This window comes from Hyla sarda, chromosome 1 (genome assembly GCF_029499605.1).
Source record: "Hyla sarda isolate aHylSar1 chromosome 1, aHylSar1.hap1, whole genome shotgun sequence".
NCBI lineage: Eukaryota > Metazoa > Chordata > Amphibia > Anura > Hylidae > Hyla > Hyla sarda.
In genome coordinates this window covers 198624985-198645884 of record NC_079189.1, presented here as the reverse complement: position 1 = coordinate 198645884, position 20900 = coordinate 198624985, and the positions used below count along the sequence as shown (strand labels likewise).

Sequence of the window (20900 nt, the reverse complement as noted above, 5' to 3'; positions counted from 1 at the left end):
AAACTACCTACAGGGGAGTACTACATACAGGGGGCAAACTACCTACAGTGGAGTACTACATACAGGGGGCAAACTACCTACAGGGGAGTACTACATACAGGGGGCAAACTACCTACAGTGGAGTACTACATACAGGGGGCAAACTACCTACTGTGGAGTACTACATACAGGGGGCAAACTACCTACAGGGGAGTACTACATACAGGGGGCAAACTACCTACAGTGGAGTACTACATACAGGGGGCAAACTACCTACAGGGGAGTACTACATACAGGGGGCAAACTACCTACAGTGGAGTACTACATACACCTGTCCCTGTTTCATGCTGCTTGTAGTTTGAGCAGCATGAAATGGATGATGGGTTCCCTTTAGCTCACTCTGCTGTCAGCATGCAGGCCGTTCATGGCAATATTATGTATGTGTCACATGGCAGTACTTCGGCACTGTATGGTATAATTAGGCATGATACTGTTATTTTGGTAGCATTATTCTCCATTTCTGATTCACCAAAAATCCCTGGGGTTCCCACATGTTTTGCCATAATGACACTGGAGAACGTTTTTTTACTAGGAAATAATCCATCCTCTAAAGAATTGACATCCATTTGGGTATCCCTCAATAGGCATGCTGTACTAAGGACTATAGCCCTGGATCCTTGTAGATTGAATTAGTAATGTAGAAGGCTCTCCAGGCATGCTGGGAGTTGTAGTTTTGCAACAGCTGGAGGCACCCTGGTTGGGAAACACTGATATAAGTGATTCTGCAGGAATTGATCACATATTCCTGTCACTACCAGCTATCATCGTATGATGTGCACCTCACTATACCACACCATTTGGAACATGGGAGAGATCCTCTGCCATGCAGTGCCACGCTCTATGCCACTAGCGGCGACAGCAGCTGCACAGTAGGGTGGGGCTGGAGCTGGGCACTCTACCTGTCTAGTGCGCAGGCGCGCTCAGATCCCAAGCCCCGCCCCTCCTCCTCCTCTGAACCCAGAACCTGGGAGCTCGGTAGCTCTCGCGGTGACTCGAGTATCGTCGCCGGGTGTCGCCAGGTGCCCCTCACCTCCCGAGATACCCGCTCATAGAGCCGGCGGCTAATACAGCTGGAGACCCAGAGCCCACCCAGGACCGTAGCCACACAGGGAGCGGGGCGGCAGCAGCATGGGTGAGTGAAGCCGCAATGAATGGCAGTGACACGGCGCAGCTGTATATGGGGGTGCAGATGTGGGCACCGGGTGTTTGGGGCTGTATGGGGTGTCATGCCCGGGGCACACAGCAGTGCACACAGCCGCCTAATGGACAATTGCGGTTATCAAGGAAGTTGCACAGAGAAAAATCCCCTGCTCGGAGCTGAGCACGTCCTGTCCATGGCTGCCTACTGCTTCTCCATTCTTACAGTGTCAGGGTGGGCACCCAGGGCAGACAGCTTCATTTGTTTACATGTGTCTCCCCTGCAGGGGGTCCATAGATGGCACATGTGTATAGAATCAGACAGCCCTTCATATATATATACTGCGTTGGCACCAGAATGACTGACTCCTATCGTGTACAGATGACATCGGATCCTTTCTATTGCCATAAGTACGTTTTATGTACTAACCTTATAGATGCTTCTTACACAGGTTTATTGCTAGTGCCAGGCGCTGCAGTCTATGGGTTGTGATGCTGAATTTCTTACCCATATGCCCTGCTGGGCATTCCTTGTATCAGAGGGATGTAATGGCTCTGGATCCCCTTCTGTTAGCCAGAGCTCACATTAGACATCTATGGTGGGCCATCCATTCTGCTCCCATGGTTATATTAACTGTTCAAGTGGCTGCACCGCCATCCATAAGCAGCACCCTTGACTATGGAGTTATAGTGGGTACCATATACAGTATTCATGATGTACACTGGTGTTGTCAGTAGTAGTTATAGCGGGTGCCATATATTCATGATGTACACTGGTGTTGTCAGTAGTAGTTATAGCGGGTGCCATATATTCATGATGTACACTGGTGTTGTCAGTAGTAGTTATAGCGGGTACCATATATTCATGATGTACACTGGTGTAGTCAGTAGTAGTTATAGCGGGTGCCATATATTCATGATGTACACTGGTGTTGTCAGTCGTAGTTATAGCAGGTACCATATATTCATGATGTACAATGGTGTTGTCAGTAGTAGTTATAGCGGGTACCATATATTCATGATGTACACTGATGTTGTCAGTAGTAGTTATAGTGGGTACCATATATTCATGATGTACACTGGTGTTGTCAGTAGTAGTTATAGTGGGGACCTTATACAGTATTCATGATTTACACTGGTGTTGTCAGTAGTAGTTATAGCGGGTACCATATATTCATGATGTACACTGGTGTTGTCAGTAGCAGTCATGGCGGGTAGTATGTATCCGTGATGTACACTGGTGTTGTCAGTAGTAGTTATAGCGGGTACCATATATTCATGATGTACACTGGTGTTGTCAGTAGTAGTTATAGCGGGTACCATATATTCATGATGTACACTGGTGTTGTCAGTAGTAGTTATAGCGGGTACCATATATTCATGATGTACACTGGTGTTGTCAGTAGTAGTTATAGCGGGTACCATATATTCATGATGTACACTGGTGTTGTCAGTAGTAGTTCTAGCGGGTGCCATATATTCATGATGTACACTGGTGTTGTCAGTAGTAGTTATAGCGGGTACCATACATTCATGATGTACACTGGTGTTGTCAGTAGTAGTTATAGCGGGTGCCATATATTCATGATGTACACTGATGTTGTCAGTAGTAGTTATAGTGGGTACCATATATTCATGATGTACACTGGTGTTGTCAGTAGTAGTTATAGTGGGGACCTTATACAGTATTCATGATGTACACTGGTGTTGTCAGTAGTAGTTATAGCGGGTACCATATATTCATGATGTACACTGGTGTTGTCAGTAGTAGTTATAGCGGGTACCATATATTCATGATGTACACTGGTGTTGTCAGTAGTAGTTATAGCGGGTACCATATATTCATGATGTACACTGGTGTTGTCAGTAGTAGTTATAGCGGGTGCCATATATTCATGATGTACACTGGTGTTGTCAGTCGTAGTTATAGCGGGTGCCATATATTCATGATGTACACTGGTGTTGTCAGTAGTAGTTATAGCGGGTGCCATATATTCATGATGTACACTGGTGTTGTCAGTAGTAGTTATAGCGGGTGCCATATATTCATGATGTACACTGGTGTTGTCAGTAGTAGTTATAGCGGGTGCCATATATTCATGATGTACACTGGTGTTGTCAGTAGTAGTTATAGCGGGTACCATATATTCATGATGTACACTGGTGTTGTCAGTAGTAGTTATAGCGGGTGCCATATATTCATGATGTACACTGGTGTTGTCAGTAGTAGTTATAGCGGGTACCATATATTCATGATGTACACTGGTGTTGTCAGTAGTAGTTATAGCGGGTGCCATATATTCATGATGTACACTGGTGTTGTCAGTAGTAGTTATAGCGGGTACCATATATTCATGATGTACACTGGTGTTGTCAGTAGTAGTTATAGCGGGTGCCATATATTCATGATGTACACTGGTGTTGTCAGTAGTAGTTATAGCGGGTACCATATATTCATGATGTACACTGGTATTGTCAGTAGTAGCTATAGCGGGTACCATACATTCATGATGTACACTGGTGTTGTCAGTAGTAGTTATAGCGGGTGCCATATATTCATGATGTACACTGGTATTGTCATTAGTAGTTATAGCGGGTACCATACATTCATGATGTACACTGGTGTTGTCAGTCGTTATAGCGGGTACCATATATTCATGATGTACACTGGTGTTGTCAGTAGTAGTTATAGCGGGTGCCATATATTCATGATGTACACTGGTATTGTCATTAGTAGTTATAGCGGGTACCATACATTCATGATGTACACTGGTGTTGTCAGTCGTAGTTATAGCGGGTGCCATATATTCATGATGTACACTGGTGTTGTCAGTAGTAGTTATAGTGGGGACCTTATACAGTATTCATGATGTACACTGGTGTTGTCAGTAGTAGTTATAGCGGGTACCATATATTCATGATGTACACTGGTGTTGTCAGTAGTAGTTATAGCGGGTACCATACATTCATGATGTACACTGGTGTTGTCAGTCGTAGTTATAGCGGGTACCATATATTCATGATGTACACTGGTGTTGTCAGTAGTAGTTATAGCGGGTACCATATATTCATGATGTACACTGGTGTTGTCAGTAGTAGTTATAGCGGGTGCCATATATTCATGATGTACACTGGTTTTGTCAGTAGTAGTTATAGCGGGTACCATACATTCATGATGTACACTGGTGTTGTCAGTAGTAGTTATAGCGGGTGCCATATATTCATGATGTACACTGGTTTTGTCAGTAGTAGTTATAGCGGGTACCATATATTCATGATGTACACTGGTGTTGTCAGTAGTAGTTATAGCGGGTACCATACATTCATGATGTACACTGGTGTTGTCAGTAGTAGTTATAGCGGGTACCATATATTCATGATGTACACTGGTGTTGTCAGTAGTAGTTATAGCGGGTACCATATATTCATGATGTACACTGGTATTGTCATTAGTAGTTATAGCGGGTACCATACATTCATGATGTACACTGGTGTTGTCAGTAGTAGTTATAGCGCTTACCATATATTCATGATGTACACTGGTGTTGTCAGTAGCAGTCATGGCGGGTAGTATGTATCCGTGATGTAGCATGGTGGTGTGTGTAGTAGTTATGGCGGATATCATGTATTAGTTATGTAGAGGGGTAGTTTCAGTAGTAGTCATGGTTGGTATCCTGTATTGGTAAAACCATGACATTGTTGATAGCAAGTATTGGTAAAGCAGAGGGATGTTGTCAGTAGTAGTCATGGCGAGTAGCGTATATATCGGTGTAGCATAGTGGGGTTATCAGTAGTATTCACGGCGGGTAGTATATTTTGGCAAAGCAGAGTGGCATTGTTAGTAGGAGTCATAGCTGGGTAGCATGTATTGGTGAAGCAGAGAGACATCTTGTCTTTAGTAGTCATGACGGGAAACATATTGGTGATGGGCACTGATGTCAGTAGTAGTCAGAGAGGGCACCATGTATTCATGATGTAGACTGATGTTTCAGCAGTAGTCATGGCGGGTTGCATGTATTGGTGATGTAGAGTGGATGGTGACACCGTGATATGGTTGGCATATTGTGAGTAGTCATGGCGGGTTGCATGTATTGGTGATGTAGAGTGGATGGTGACACCGTGATATGGTTGGCATATTGTGAGTAGTCATGGTGGGTTGCATGTATTGGTGATGTAGAGTGGATGGTGACACCGTGATATGGTTGGCATATTGTGAGTAGTCATGGTGGGTTGCATGTATTGGTGATGTAGAGTGGATGGTGACACCGTGATATGGTTGGCATATTGTGAGTAGTCATGGTGGGTAGCCTTCTTTGGTGAAGCACAGTGGTGTCAGCAGTAGTCATGGTGGATGGCATGTGTTGGTAATGCAGAGTGGTGTTGTCTGTAGTAGTCATGTGTCTTCCAGTCTGTTGTCCTGTAAGATATAGGGCCATGAAATATTTATTAATGGGTTTTGGTTTAGCATTATACAAAAGGAGACTTATTCTTTTATTATCATAGTAAGGGTGCTTAGGCCAGTCAGAGGAAGTGGCCACAGAGGTAGATCTACCAGATCATCCTTAGATTGAACAGCATTCCCTGTTTGGTTCCTGCCCTACCAACTAAATGAGGGGTATTGTAATTGGCTCATCCATGAGCCATGGCGTTAACTAACTTTTTATTTGCTGTTGACTCATTGGTATTATTCTGTACCTGTGTTTGCAATTACTATCTAGCTTGCTCTCTCAGTTAGGGCCCAAGTTGGTACCCCTCATGTAAGCAGCATTACTTGATGATTATTGAAGGTTTAAAATTATCTCTGTCCAGTCCCCTGATGAACCTCTATTAAATAGAGAAACATGTTAGAACTTTGTACAAAGTTTTATATTTTGCTCTTTGGGGAATTGAATGTGGTCAATATTGGAGAGGTGTTTTTCATTTACCTTAAGTATCCAGGCCTGTGGCAATTTGTGATTGGTTCAGTCAGTATCATATCACACTGACCTTTACTCCTAGCTCTTGAAACCATGGTTGATGTTGTTTATATACCCATGATAATTTGGGTACTAAGGGACCCAACTTTCTGTGGACAGGTGTTTCCTATGACACTCAGTCCTCCAATACTTTCATCTGAATTTAAGTGGACCTATTATAAAACAAATGTTGACCCCGACCGATTGCTAGAACAAGAAGGTTGACAAGCTTCTTTTTTCCCATTCATTTGCATGGGAGTGCAATAGATACCTGAGAAGACTTCTTGTCCGTTATCCTAAAATACTGATTTACCCTTTACCCTCCTTGTTTAGTGTATATATGATATGGGAGGCCTACCGGTATGTATATTCTTTGCCTTTATATAGGCCATGCAGGAGCAGTGGGTTCAGAAGCAAAGTATACTATAACTGATCTTCATCACAAGCTCATTCTCACAATAGGCATTTATGACATTTTTTTGTATCCACAGAGCCAAATGAGGGCTTGTTTTTACACAATAATTGTACCTTGTAATGACACCTCTCATTTTACCATAAAATGTACGGTGCCCAAATAAAAGAGAGAAGATATATATACCGTACATTTTTTTCTTATTATTTGAGGGGGAAATTGGGGGAACAAAATATTGCAACTTTTTTTTTTTTTTTTTTTTTTTTTATATATTCTTACGCAGTGCACTTTACTAGAAAACTGATATGTTCTCTTTATTCTGTGGGTCAATATGAAAATTATATCATTAAAATGATATTCATGTTTACATGTTTGCCTGTTACTGTACTTCTTAAGTATGCTTAAGATTACCCTATTCTGACCCCCTAGAACTTTCAAATTTTCCTGTATACAGGGCTGTATGAGGGCTCATTTTTTGCCCTGAGATCTGTGGGTTTTATCAGTATTTATATGTATATGCTACTTTTTTGTTTACTTAAAAAAAAAAAAAAATTCTGTGATGTGATAAAAAATCAACACTTTTGTACTTTTGTATTTTTTGATGTTTTGCCGTTCATCGTATAGAATGATGATGGGGTGATTTACTTTTTATTGTGGCAGGGGCTTATTTTTTATTTTTTTTAGCAGAGCTCATTAATACTCAGGGATTACCCTGCGGGTGGTCCGATGAGTCTCACAAGACCGCAACTGCCTAAGGTGCTGTAATCATTAGTGACCATGGTATCTAAAGGGTTAAAGGGGTATTCCAGGAAAAAACTTTTTTTATATATATCAACTGGCTCCAGAAAGTTAAACAGATTTGTAAATTACTTCTATAATTTTTTTTTTAATCCTTTCAGTACTTATGAGCTTCTGAAGTTAAGGTTGTTCTTTTCTGTCTAAATCCGCTCTGATGACACGTGTCTCGGGAAATGCACAGTTTAGAAGAGGTTTGCTATGTGTATTTGCTTCTAAACTGGGCGTTTCCTGAGACACGTGTCATCAGAGAGGATTTAGACAGAAAATAATTAAATATATTTATTAATGCGCCGGCGGGGGTCATATCTAATGCGCTGCTGGGGGGCTAGATATATATGCTAAATGTCTGCCCCCCCTGCAGCGCTAGATATCTTGCCCCCCACAGCGCTTTTAATATAGATATGGCCCCTGCTAGTCACAATGTTCACTTTTAAATCTCCCTCTGAGAGCCCTGATTGGCTCCTCGGCACTGACCATTCAGGGCTCCCCGCAGGGGATTCAGAAGTGAAAGTTAAAACACAGGATACATTGCAGGGTTGTGCAGCATGCCGCCAGCTCCCCTGCTTAATAACTTCAGATCGCATCGGGTCTCAGAAGTGAAATACAGTGCGATCAATCCCTCAGCCTCTGTACTACAACCCCCATCATGAAACAGACTCTGTTCCATGATGGGGGTAGTAGTACAAACAGTAATGTAGCCTCCTCAGCGGTCTGCAGACTCCCGCAGCTGGGGAATTACTACTCCTATTATGGAAACAAGTCTGTTCCATGATGGGAGTAGGAGTAGTCCCTCAGCACTGCAGAAGACTGCTGATGTCACCTTTTCTGAGCATGTTCAGTAAAAATAACATCCGTTATAATAACGGGCATTAACGGGTGTATTTACTAAAGTCCATTGGCCGTAGACTTCAATGTTAAAAATAATGTCCGTTAATTTATCCTTTTCTTGTGACGGAAAAAAAATGTGTGCATGTTCTGTTAATTCTTCCGTCACAACTAACGGCCGTTATTCATGACTGACTATAATGGATCATAACAGATAATCAAAAAATCCCATAGACTTGAATGGGATTTTGTAACAGACGCTTAACATCTGTTATTAAGACTTTTCTAACGGACGTTTATAACGGATCTTTTAACGGATGAATTTTATAGTGTGAAAGCAGCCTTATTATGTCACTTGGGAGTGGTGGAGGGCTCACACCAGGTTGATATAAGATACAAAAGGGAGCGCCCCCTGTTCTTCTGCTTTTCTCTCCCTCACAAGATTTCCATGGATTAAAGGGGTACACCAGTGAAAATGTTTTTTTTTCTTTTAAATCAACTGGTGGCAGAAAGTTAAACATATTTGTAAATTACTTCTATTAAAAAATCTTAATCCTTCCTGTACTTATTAGCTGCTGAATACTACAGAGGAAATTCTTTTCTTTTTGGAATGCTCTCTGATGACATCACAAGCACAGTTCTCTCTGCTGACGTTATTATAATAATAACGCTTTATTTATTGTTGTCCTTAGTGGGATTTGAACCCAAGTCCCCAGCACTGCAAGGCAGCAGTGCTAACCACTGAGCCACCATGCTGCCCTTAGCATACATCTGCTATGCATGGTTGCTAAAATGGAAAGAGATGTCAGCAGAGAGCACTGTGCTCGTGATGTCATCAGTGTTCTTAAAATAAAGGAATTTCTTCTGTAGCATTCAGCAGCTAATATGTACTGGAAGGATTAAGATTTTTTAATAGAAGTAATTTACAAATATGTTTAACTTTCTGCCACCAGTTGATTTAAAAGAAAAAAGGTTTTCACCAGAGTACCCCTTTAAGTGACATTTCATTACTTTTTGCTGGGCTCAGTTAACTTCATTTAGTGGTGGCAATGTGGAATTGTAGGAAAACATTTTTTTTATGCCAACAATTGCCTTCTATCTCAGGTTTCACAGAATTATTCTCCATCAAATGCATTAAAGTTGCACTTCTTTTTTAAAGGGGTACTCCGGCGCTAAGACATCTTATCCCCTATCCAAAGGATAGGGGATAAGATGCCTGATCGCGGGGGTCCCACCGCTGGGGACCCCCGTGATCTTGCACGCAGCACCCCGTTATAATCAGTCCCCGGAGCATGTTCGCTCTGGGTCTGATTACTGGCAATCACGGGGGCCGGAGCTGTCACGCCCCCTCCCATAGGTTTGCATTGAGGTGGCGTGACGTCACAATGCCCCGGCCCCCGTGATTGCCAGTAATCAGACCTGGAGCGAACATGCTCCGGGGACTGATTATACCGGGGTGCTGCGTGAAGATCATGGGTGGTCCCCAGCGGCGGGACCCCCGCGATCAGGCATCTTATCCCCTATCCTTTGGATAGGGGATAAGATGTCTTAGCGCCAGAGTACCCCTTTAAGCAGACAGTGCATTTTGGCATTGCCAGAGGGCGTACTCTTCTTCCACAATGCTTCACATGATATGTGTTATTTTACTGTGCTGACCAAAAAGCTTAAAGGGGCACTCTGCTGCTAGACATCTTATCCCCTATCCAAAGAATTAGGGGACAAGATGTCTGATCGCAGGGGTCCAGCTGCTGGGGCCCCCGCAATCTCCTGCAGCATCTGGCTTTCTAAACAAACGCTGGGTTCCTGCGGCAGTGGTCATGGCGTCACGACCACTCCCCTTTTGATGTCACGGCCAAGCCACCTCCATTCATGTCTATTGTCCCCTATACACGTGTTCTTGCTCTGGAGTGTTAGCCTTTTTAACTATCTAGTATGCTCATACCTATTGTTATCCATCACCATATTTCAATAGAGTGTATACATTTACAATGTCTGACAGCTGGATCACCTGCACTAACCTGACTACACAGGTTTATAGTGTGGGTGATTCTTATTAAAACGATGTACAACTGACTCCAGTCGGTCCAGACCCATGATTTATCTTAAACCATCGAATTGCGATTTTTTTTTTCCGATTATGGGCCCGCAAAATCCTGCCATTATTACTGTGCATTTGAATTCCATCCCCAGATGTGTTTGTGTGTAATATGGTGTTGGGGTGCAGGGGAAAAAAATAAAAAAACTCGATTCTTGCCTATCCCCTGTCCCCTTATGGTCTCCTGCCGATCCTGTTCTCCTATGTTCGATCCCATTGTGTTCTTTGTGCTTCTTTCTTCAGAGACAAGCAGCTGGAACTTCCCTTAAAGGGGTACTCCACTGGAAAGCATTTTCTTTTAAATCATGGTGCCAGAAAGTTAAACAGATTTGTATATTACTTCTATTAAAAAATACCAATCCTTCCAATACTTATCAGCTGCTGTATACTACAGAAGTTATTTTCCTTTTGAATTTCCTTTTTGTCTGACAACCTGCTCTCTTCTGACACCTCTGTCAGTTTTAGGAATTGTCCAGCGTAGGAGCAAATCCCCATAGCAAACCTCTCTTGCTCTGGACAGTTCCTGACATGGACAGAGGTGTCAAAAAAGATCTAAAAAGTACTGGGCGGATTGGGATTTTTTAATAGAAGTAATTTAAAAATCTGTTTTAACTTTCTGACACCAGTTGATTTAAAAGAAAATGTTTTCCAGTGGAGTACCCTTTTAAAGGGTGCTAGAAAGTCAAAACAGATTTGTAAATTACTTCTATAAAAAAAAAATCTTAATCCGCCCAGTACTTATCAGCTGCTGTATACTACAGAGGAAGTTGTGTACTTCTTTTTTGTCTGACCACAGTGCTCTCTGCTGATATCTCAGTCCATGTTAGGAACTGTCCAGAGCAGGAGCGGTTTGCTATGGGGTTTTGCTCCTACTCTGGACAAAATAGAAGTAATTTACAAATCTGTTTAACTTTCTGGAGCCAGTTGATATGAAAAAAATTGTTTTCTACCGGAGTACCCCTTTTTTTAAATCAACTGGTGCCAGAAAGTTAAACAGATTTGTAAATTACTTCTATTAATTTTCTTTAAATCTTTCCAGTACTTATTAGCTGCTGAATACTACAATTTTCTTTTTGGAACGCAGAGCTCTCTGCTGACATGATGAGCACAGTGCTCTCTGCTGACATCTCTGTCCATTTTAGGAACTGTCCAGCGTAGAAGAAAATCCCCATAGCAAACATATGCTGCTCTGGACAGTTCCTAAAATGGACAGAAATGTCAGCAGAGACCACTGTGCTTGTTATTCAGCAGAGAGCTCTGTGTTCCAAAAAGAAAATAACTTACTCTGTAGTATTCAGCAGCTAATAAGTACTGTAAGGATTAAGATTTTTTAACAGAAGTAATTTACAAATCTGTTTAACTTTCTGGCACCAGTTGATAAGTTTTCCACCGGAGTAAAGCCGGTCACAGCATTGGTGTTCTACCTCAGCCAGTGATTGGCTGAGTGGGAAGATCCTGCAACCAGCTGTTTGTCTTTTAAGAAGAAAGCACAGAAGACATTGGGACTGCTCGGAACAGAAGAGGATCTGTTCCAGACCTACGGAGGGGGCCGAGGCTAGGTTAGCATTAGGGCTGCATGATATGGGGAAAATGTGCCATTATGGGCCTAAATATTGCGATTTCGATATGCGATGCGATATAATAAATAAATGGTGAAATCCCGCCAGTTCATGTCCAATCTCCTCCATACTACAACTATCCACTCATTTTATGCCCACCGCCCATTTCACATCTCCCCATCTAATTTTATCTCCCCCCTGTCACATTCTCCGCTCAGGGTCACCTCTTCTTCCATCACATTCTCCCCCTATGTCACATACTGTCACATTCCCCCCCCCCCTCCATCACATCCCCCCCCCATATTACATCTCACCCCTTGTCACCTTCTCCCCCCTGTCACATCTCACCCCCCTGTCATATTCTCCCCCCCCCCTTTGTCACATTCTTCCCCCCCCATATTACATCTCACCCCTTGTCACCTTCTCCCCCCTGTCACATCTCGCCCCCTATCATATTCTCCCCCCTGCCACATTTCCCCCCCTGACACGATCTTCCTTCCATGTCACATTCCCCCCCCTCCCCCTGCCACATTCCTCCCCATCACACCCCCCCCCTTGTCACATTCTCCCCCCCCCCATATTACATCTCACCCCTTGTCACCTTCTCCCCCCTGTCACATCTCACCCCCCTGTCATATTCTCCCCCCCCCCTTTGTCACATTCTTCCCCCCCCATATTACATCTCACCCCTTGTCACCTTCTCCCCCCTGTCACATCTCGCCTCCTATCATATTCTCCCCCCTGCCACATTTCCCCCCCTGACACGATCTTCCTTCCATGTCACATTCCCCCCTGTCACATATCCTCTTGTCACAATCCCCACCCCCGTCACATTTTGTACTGCAGCAATACACTGAGTTTTCAAATCTCCCTCCGGATCCGGGAAACCTAGTGTGTTTCCTGCCGAAAACTACCTTTCCATCAGCCAATCACTGGCTTGACACGGACACGTGACACAGCTGTGGCCAGTGATTGGCTGGAAAGGTCCTACCACTTGTATGGTAAAGAAGAGACACGGGACCACACGGAGACGAACAGCACCTGCAGGAACCGGGAGTATATGAGCAGAAGGTTTTATTTTTTATTTTTCTCCCTGCGCCCTTTTACTTAGCTCAGTGTTTTTCAACCAGGGTGCCTCCAGCTGTTGTGAAACTACAACTACCAGCATGCCCGGACAGCCTTTGCCGGTCTGGGCATGCTGGGAGTTGTAGTCTTGCAACAACTGGAGGCACACTGGTTGGGAAACACTGACTTTTAACTGACTTTTAGTATTTAAATTTGTTTTTACCAGCTCTGGCCGGCCCTCGCCCGCAGCAGTACACTGGAGCCAGCCCGAGCAGATAATCGCAAGTTTTCCCGCGATATATCGTGCAGCCCTAGTTAGCATATTTTTTATTTCATATTTTGTTTCCTCTGCATGCCGACGCCATATTAGGGAGGATGGACATGACATGGAGGGGATTGGACATGAAATGCAGGGGATTTCACCATTTATTTATTATATTGCAATCGCATATGGAGATTGCAATATTTACCTTCATAATATGATATTTACCACAAATCATGCAGCCCTAACGCAGAGATATCCATAGTATTGCCGATATGCAAATTCTGCTTTCTACACAACAGAGGCGGGAGCTGGCATTCCCTCCTATGTTTCTTGTGTTCAGAGATCCCCTTTAAAAATATTCATGCAGGCGTCACTTTCACGTCATCATCCAGAGTATCTTGATTACAAAACTGAAAATGGATCCAAAAATATTCAAGCAACCTGTAAACTGGGCCTTCCTGATCTCTTCATTGTATCACTGTCCGATAACAGGGAAGCATGAAAGTTAGCATTTTGTTTAGCTGAGAATGGATGAGATATGTATTAACGTGATGTTTTCCAGCAAGCAGAAACATGAGGGCAGGCTTCATGGTCTTTATGCCTTAATTCACAAACTGTCCTGAAATCTGTTTTCCTAACAAACGGCCAGCATGCAGTTCCCCTCTCAAACTTATTAAACGGAGATTGCACCCTTATTCCTTTAATCCCCCCCCCCTTTTTTTTTTTTTTTTTGCAATCTTGCAAGACATCACATGCCTTTATTGCTGCTCGCAGTGTAGATTTAGAGGAATTGTGCAAAATGTCAGACACCAGAATTCTTTTTTGTCTATAAATTTGTCTAAAAGATGGTCAGTCATTTATTCCACCATAAAACTGCAAGGTAATCTGCAATCTTATAAATTGGGAAGTAAAAGATTAAGGTAACTAATGATGTGATCACATTTATTTAAAAAAACAAAAAACACTAAGTTATGCACATAATGGCCCAATTTACTATTGTAAACCCGTCTGCGCCAGAATTTGCGGGGGGCGGGGGGGGGGGGGGGGAATAGCCGATAATTTATACCGGTATAAATATCGGTATAAATTATCGGCTATCGGCCTCAAAGTTAACATATTATATGTATCGGCCCTAAAAAATCAATATCTGTCGATCCCTAGTTGAGATCAGACTTCAGCTCAGTTAGTCCACAGGCAGTAATAGGTTAAGCAACAGAGTGATGTTTTGCGCTCTTCTTCCTGGTACCTTGGCCCAATACGTCACACTGCTGCCCAGCCTATCAAAAGCAGGGGATGACATCACTGCGGCTGGGAATCGGCTAAGCTGCAGTGGGACAAGTCGAACATAAAAACTGGAAAGAGGATCACAGCAGAGGTCTGGAGAAGTATATCGGAGACAACAGGGGAGAGTTGGTGGTAAGTTCATTTTTTCATGTTTTTTTCTTTTGACATTCAGGGCCATGTTAAAAAAATAAATAAATAAATATTACTTTGATCAGGTGACACTGATTACCTGATTCCGTTCTGTGCTCTGGTTCTCCCGCTATCTTCCTCCGTATCTTCCGTTCCAGAGCAGAGGCTCCGCCCATGATCCAAATCGGCCTCGGAATAAAAGATATGGCGGGAGATGTGATGTGCTTTTTGGTCACATCATATCCCAGAAGAATAAAATAAAAAGTGATCAAAAATTCACGTATACACAAAAGGGGTACCGATAAAAAGTATAAATCACGGCGCAAAAATGTAGCCCTCATACAGCCCTGTATACCGAAAAATTAAAAAGTTATAGGGGTCAGAATAGAGCCATTTTAAACATACAAATTATGTTAAAAAAAAGTTTTTTTTTTCTTTTTTTTTTTCTTAAATAGTGCAATAATAGAAAAACATGGAAATAATAGTATTGACCCATAGAATAAAGAATACATGTCAGTTTTACTATAAAGTGCATTACGTAAAAACGAACCTCTCCAAGTTTGTTTTGCCAAACATTTTAGGGTATAAAGAACGGTGTAATAAAAAAAAAAAAATTGGTCTTGCACAAAACTCCGTATTTCTCATGCCTCTTGCCCCATTGTTTGCCTGTTGACAGCCTTTTATACATTCTGAGTCTTGAGAACAAAAGGGGGAGGCTCCTGCTGCAGCCAGTTATCTCACAGCCAAACACAGAATAAGGAAGGAGAACGAGAGAAAATGGCTGATCTCCTCAGATCATGTAGAAGACTTCGTATTGTATTTCTACATTTTAATTATTGCAGCAGTATGAGACAAAATAGGCTCACATGCAAAGAGGTAATATTGGGAAGAATTGCTGGGGTGTCTTTACTGTATAAGAACAAAAAGTGTGGGAACTCTACGTAAAACAGAAAAACCTAAGCCGAGGATACTGCGTTGCACAACCCCAATGTGCCAATAGTCAAATGGGAAGACAAAAATGTTAGCAGTCCTGCTAATACTGGAAATCTGCTCTTGTATCTTCTTTTCTCCCATTTTTCTTTTTCTCCTATTTTTATTGCTATGTATTCACCCTTAGCCTTGCAGGACTGCTACCATTTTTGTCTTCCGATGTCTTTACTGTCCCATCAAGCATTTACTGAGTGTCCACAGGGCATGCCTGCACTTGTCCCTTTCAGTTGCAATCTTAAAGGGGTTTACGGAAAGAGTCCTAACTTCATATATTTGCATTTCTTTATCAGCTTTGTAGCCTTAGAACTTCTTTAATGTACGAAGATCATTTTAAATCTCATCATATTAAGAGAAAAAACTATTATACCATAGGGATCGACCGATTATCGGTCGACCGATTTTGGACATTATCGGCAATTACCTTGCCAATATGCCGATAATGCACCGCCCCGCCTCCCAGGCCAGAGACTGCCGCCGCTGCACCGTTGCCTCCCCCATCCCCGGTTTTATAATGACATGTTCCCGGGGTCTGCGCTACTTCTGGCTCCTGCGAAGTCCTGCGGCTCACTGCGCAGTGACGAGTGACGTCCTCAACGCGACGCCACCATCAGTGCGCACAGTGACAGCTCAGGACGCCGCTGGAGCCAGAAGTAGCGCAGACCCCGGGAACAGGTAATTATAAAACCGGGAGGCAATGGGGTAGTGGCAGTGGTTGGACTGGGGAGGACCCCAGGACAGGCAGGGGGAGAGAAGCGTGCGGCGGTGGTCTCTGTCCAGGCAAAAGCCACTGCAGTTCATTGATTTAAAGCGCCTGCTTTAAATCATTGATCTGCAATGGCTTCTGCAGGGGGAGGGGGGGTAGAAATAGCCGATAACTTATACCGAAATATCAGTATACGTTATCAGCTATTGGCCTGAAAGGTCACAGATTATCGGTATCGGCCCTAAAAAAATCTATATCGGTCAATCCCTATTATACCATACTAAGCTCCTTTTTCTACATTTCTTTCCACCTTTCAGTTGGTTATATGAAGAATGCTATTGTTGTTGTATGACTGAATGGCAAGGCCATGGTTCCTTGAAAGTACGGTAGGTGTCCTTTGTCGTATTTCTATTTTATCTCTTGGTGGCTTGTGGTACACCAGGCCTCAAACAATGAAAATACAGACACTGCAAGTTTTCTAGATACTACTATGTTTTGTCTATAAGCGCTTTGCTGGCTCTGTATTTCTATGTACGCCAACAATGCAGAAACAACTAGAGATTAAATGTGGAGTTGAACTCAGTTCATTGCTATGGATTTTTCTTGCAATGCAGCATTTGCACCTGTTATGCAACTGAAATGTGTGTGACCCCAGCTTTCCATATCCTATTAGAAGAGTTAGAGTGATCTTTTGCTTCTAGCATTAATTTAACATAAAATGATTACCATATGTAAGCTGCATTGATCAGCCAAAACATTAAAGGGGTTGCCTGGCACCACATCAATTTTAGTTGTAGGCTCAGGCTGGCTTAAATGGGCACTGTCCGAATCAAAACCTTTTTATGACCAAACATTAACATTTCTAATATACTTCAGAATTTTTTTTTATCTCCTTCTGATGGAAATCATGGCTTACAAAAAAACATACCACTAGGAGTCCCAATACGATCCAAAACATAATCCTGTCTAACTGCAGCATCATCTTTGTTCCAGCTGAAGCACAGGCTGGGACAATGTGGGAGTGGGACTAGCACTTTTTTGTGCTCTCTCTCTCCTGTCTATAAGACTGCAACATGAAAACAAAGACAATGGGGTTACAGAGCAGCTCACAGTAAGTGGATTAAGAGACCTAGCACTGCACAGCAGACTCAGGGAGAAAATGAATGCTTGGTAAGTGAGGATGGGCTCAGTGCTTGCCTGGGTCATGTCCCTTTCTGAGCAGTGGATGTGAGAATGAGTGAGCAGAAGAATGTGAGCCAAATACAGAAGCTAGACACCTAAGAATATGTGTAAGGCATCAGCATGACTTTCTTTCTGTTATATGAAACTTATGCTTTAAAAAAAAAAGTGATACTCATAGCCCGTCCTCATAGCCCGTTCCCCATATCCCGTCCTTGTAGCCCGACCCCATATCCCGTCCTTGTAGCCCGACCCCATATCCCGTCCTTGTAGCCCGACCCCATATCCCGTCCTTGTAGCCCGACCCCATATCCCGTCCTCGTAGCCCGACCCTATAGCCCGTCCTCGTAGCCCGACCCTATAGCCCGTCCTCGTAGCCCGACCCCATATCCCGACCCCATATCCCGACCCCATAGCTAATCCTCATTTCTAATCCTCATATCCCGTCCTCAGGTTCGGCTGCGTTGTTGTAAAGATATTGTAAGCTGAAAATGAAAGGGTGTGGCTTAAAAGGTGGTTGTGTCTGTGAGATGGGGTGTGGCTTACTTATTTATTTATTTTGCCAGTTTTGAGCTAATAGTATATAAAGTAGATCTTGATACCATAATATTTGCTCCTGGGTAGGGTCACATGCACCATATTCAGCCTCGTATTTGCTGCTACTTATTTTCCTACCCATTGAAGTCAATGGTTAACCAAATATGCAGCTGATTTTGCTGCCCATCGATTTCAGGGGGTAGGAAAGAGACAGCAACAAATATGCAGCAAAATACAGCACTTGTGACCCTACCCTTAATCTGTAAAGGATACTGGGCATCTGCGTGCAGGTAACATAAGGTATAATCCTGTCAACATTAGAATTAAAGGAAAACTGTAGTGGTATCCTTCGGATAGGCGACAAGTTATAGATCATGGGGGTCCGACCGGGAGACGGCCGGGACCCCATACAGGTGATTGCGGGGGGTCCCAGCGTTTCCTTTGAAAAGAGGATAAGTTATGTACCACTACAGTTTTCCTTTAATGAAAAATGCTTATATAGCCAATGCATAAATGGGCATCATAACTCTATAGTACAGGCTTGCATCTTTTCCCCTTTAATTTTATACACTATAAACTTTCAAACCAAAAAATAGGGCATTACAGTGTGACCACCATCAACAGCAAGTAAAAACCAAGGTTTTCATTCTGCCCTATGTCTTTCCTTCTCTCCCTCATCTTTTCAGTGCTCAAAATTCCATTATTGCCTCTGCACTCCTTGTGCATGCTAAATTTCTCTCTCGCCTTTCCTCAATCAGATTTATTTCCTTTTTTAAGCTTTAATAACCCAACGATCAATAGTTGACCCTCACATCTTGGGCTCCTTTAACTGTGGAAGCGACCCTCTGGCTACTGTGTAGACACTATAGTGCAGTGTTTCCCCTACCAGTGTGCCTCCAGCTGTTGCAAAACTACTTGACAGCCTTTGGCTTTCTGGGCATGCTTAGAGGTGTAGTTTTGCAACAGCTGGAGGCACACTGGTTGGGCAACACTGTTTTAGAGCATAACATGGCCGTACTTATGGCACCCCACAGAGCCTGTACAGTGGCACACAGGTCAATATTAGGGAGCCAACATTGCAGTTCTTTCTCCTTTTTATATTGTAAATGTCAATGTACAATACCATTTTTGTTTAGAAAAGAACTTGAACCTGAAAAGCTTGTATAGAAAGCCTATAGATATTTTTAATAGATATTTATAGATATTTTAATGCATCTTTTTCATCCATCTTCTTGACGTGCCTTTATCTGGAGAAAACTTTTATTGCCATATGCGGATTTTCTATTGCAAGCCAGAGATGTATGAGATAATTTTCCTTTTCACTTTATTTTCCACCACAATAGATGTTCAGCACTTAAAATATTTGAGGACAAACGTATCTGAATCGGTCAGAGGAAGAAGCTCTTGAGGAAGAAGCTCTTGAAGAAGAAGAATAGAGAATACATGTGCAGCCAGGAAATGCTTACCCAGTGTCCTCTATAGTGAATATTTATCAGTTTTGCATAGTGAATGTCTGTAGGAAATATACAGTGCTCCTGTGTAACTGGATGGCTTCTTGGCCCCCTGTAGGCAGCTAGCTGTCTTGCCCAATTTGCGTAACTGTCATTGACTTTAGTGGGAGTTGTGTAGACAACATAGCACTTGGAGCCATGCTGTTTTACGGAACTTCAGGAATTGCATAAACGGCATAGCTCGTGGGACTATGCTGTTTACGCAGCTCCCCTTAAAGGGAATGGGAGTTACACATATTGCGTAAGACAGCTGGTTCTGGAATTTTTGGCTCCCTGGCCACCTAAAGCAGTAGCAAATATTTTGGCAAAATGGGAATATCCCTTTAAGCTCTATGGAAAGAGAACTGGCTTCAAAGCCCCTAAATTGTAAACCCCAAAGACACGAAACAAATAAATGGTGAAAAGAGAGAATTATATCTAAGTCTTTATAAATGCTTTTTCATATACAGTGCATAGTGAAAGTATTCGGCCCCCTTGAACTTTTTTGACCATTTGCCACATTTCAGGCTTCAAACATAAAGATATAAAACTGTAATTTTTTGTGAAGAATCAACAAGTGGGACACAATCATGAAGTGGAACGAAATTAATTGGATATTTCAAACTTTAACAAATAAAAAACTGAAAATTGGGCATGCAAAATTATTCAGCCCCCTTAAGTTAATACTTTGTAGCGCCACCTTTTGCTGCGATCACAGCTGTAAGTCGCTTGGGGTATGTCTCTATCAGTTTTGCTCATCGAGAGACTGAAATTTTTGCCCATTTCTCCTTGCAAAACAGCTGGAGCTCAGTGAGGTTGGATGGAGAGCGTTTGTGAACAGCAGTTTTCAGTTCTTTCCACAGATTCTCGATGGGATTCAGGTCTGAACTTTGACTTGGCCATTCTAACACCTGGATATGTTTATTTGTGAATCATTCCATTGTAGAGTTTGCTTTATTTTTTGCTCATTGTCTTGTTGGAAGACAAATCTCTGTCCCAGTCTCAGGTCTTTTGCAGACTCAATCAGGTTTTCTTCCAGAATGGACCAGGTAGAAGTAGTAGGTTGATAGAATCTTGGCACTCAGATAATCTTCAATGCAAGTATATTCTTTATTGCAACATAACAAACTCAGCATGCGTTCCGGCACTAAGGCCTTTTTCAGCTTTGTGACCTTAGGGCCAGAACGGGTGCTGCATTTCTTACTGTTTGCTATTTTGCAATAAAGAATATACTTGCTTTGAGGATTATCTGAGTTCAGAGACTATATCATCCTAATATTTTGCCTGTAGGTTGTCTCTACCTTTTCAGTTTGATGCTCTAAGGTTAGGATTCCACTTTTTTTCTCCCTGCATTTTTTTCACAGAAAAAAAAAAACGCCAGCGCAATTTCCTGCATCTGAAGTTTTTTCTGCCGTTTTTGCATTTGAGTGGAAATGGC

The 20900-nt window shown here is 42.6% G+C and overlaps 1 protein-coding gene across 4 annotated transcripts in view; it reads left to right on the top strand.

Annotated features, from left to right (window-relative positions):
• The first annotated feature begins 969 nt into the window (after positions 1-969).
• RAP1GDS1 (Rap1 GTPase-GDP dissociation stimulator 1) overlaps positions 970-20900 on the top strand; it is a 146884-nt gene continuing 126953 nt past the window's right edge. For 2 of the 4 annotated variants that reach the window (XM_056567128.1, XM_056567117.1), the window contains exon 1: positions 970-1171. In XM_056567128.1, the coding sequence (XP_056423103.1) occupies positions 1168-1171 (4 nt within the window). In that variant the 5' untranslated portion in view covers positions 970-1167. The remainder of the gene's footprint in view (positions 1172-20900) is intronic. The other 2 variants (XM_056567146.1, XM_056567138.1) reach the window with 1 other exon arrangement.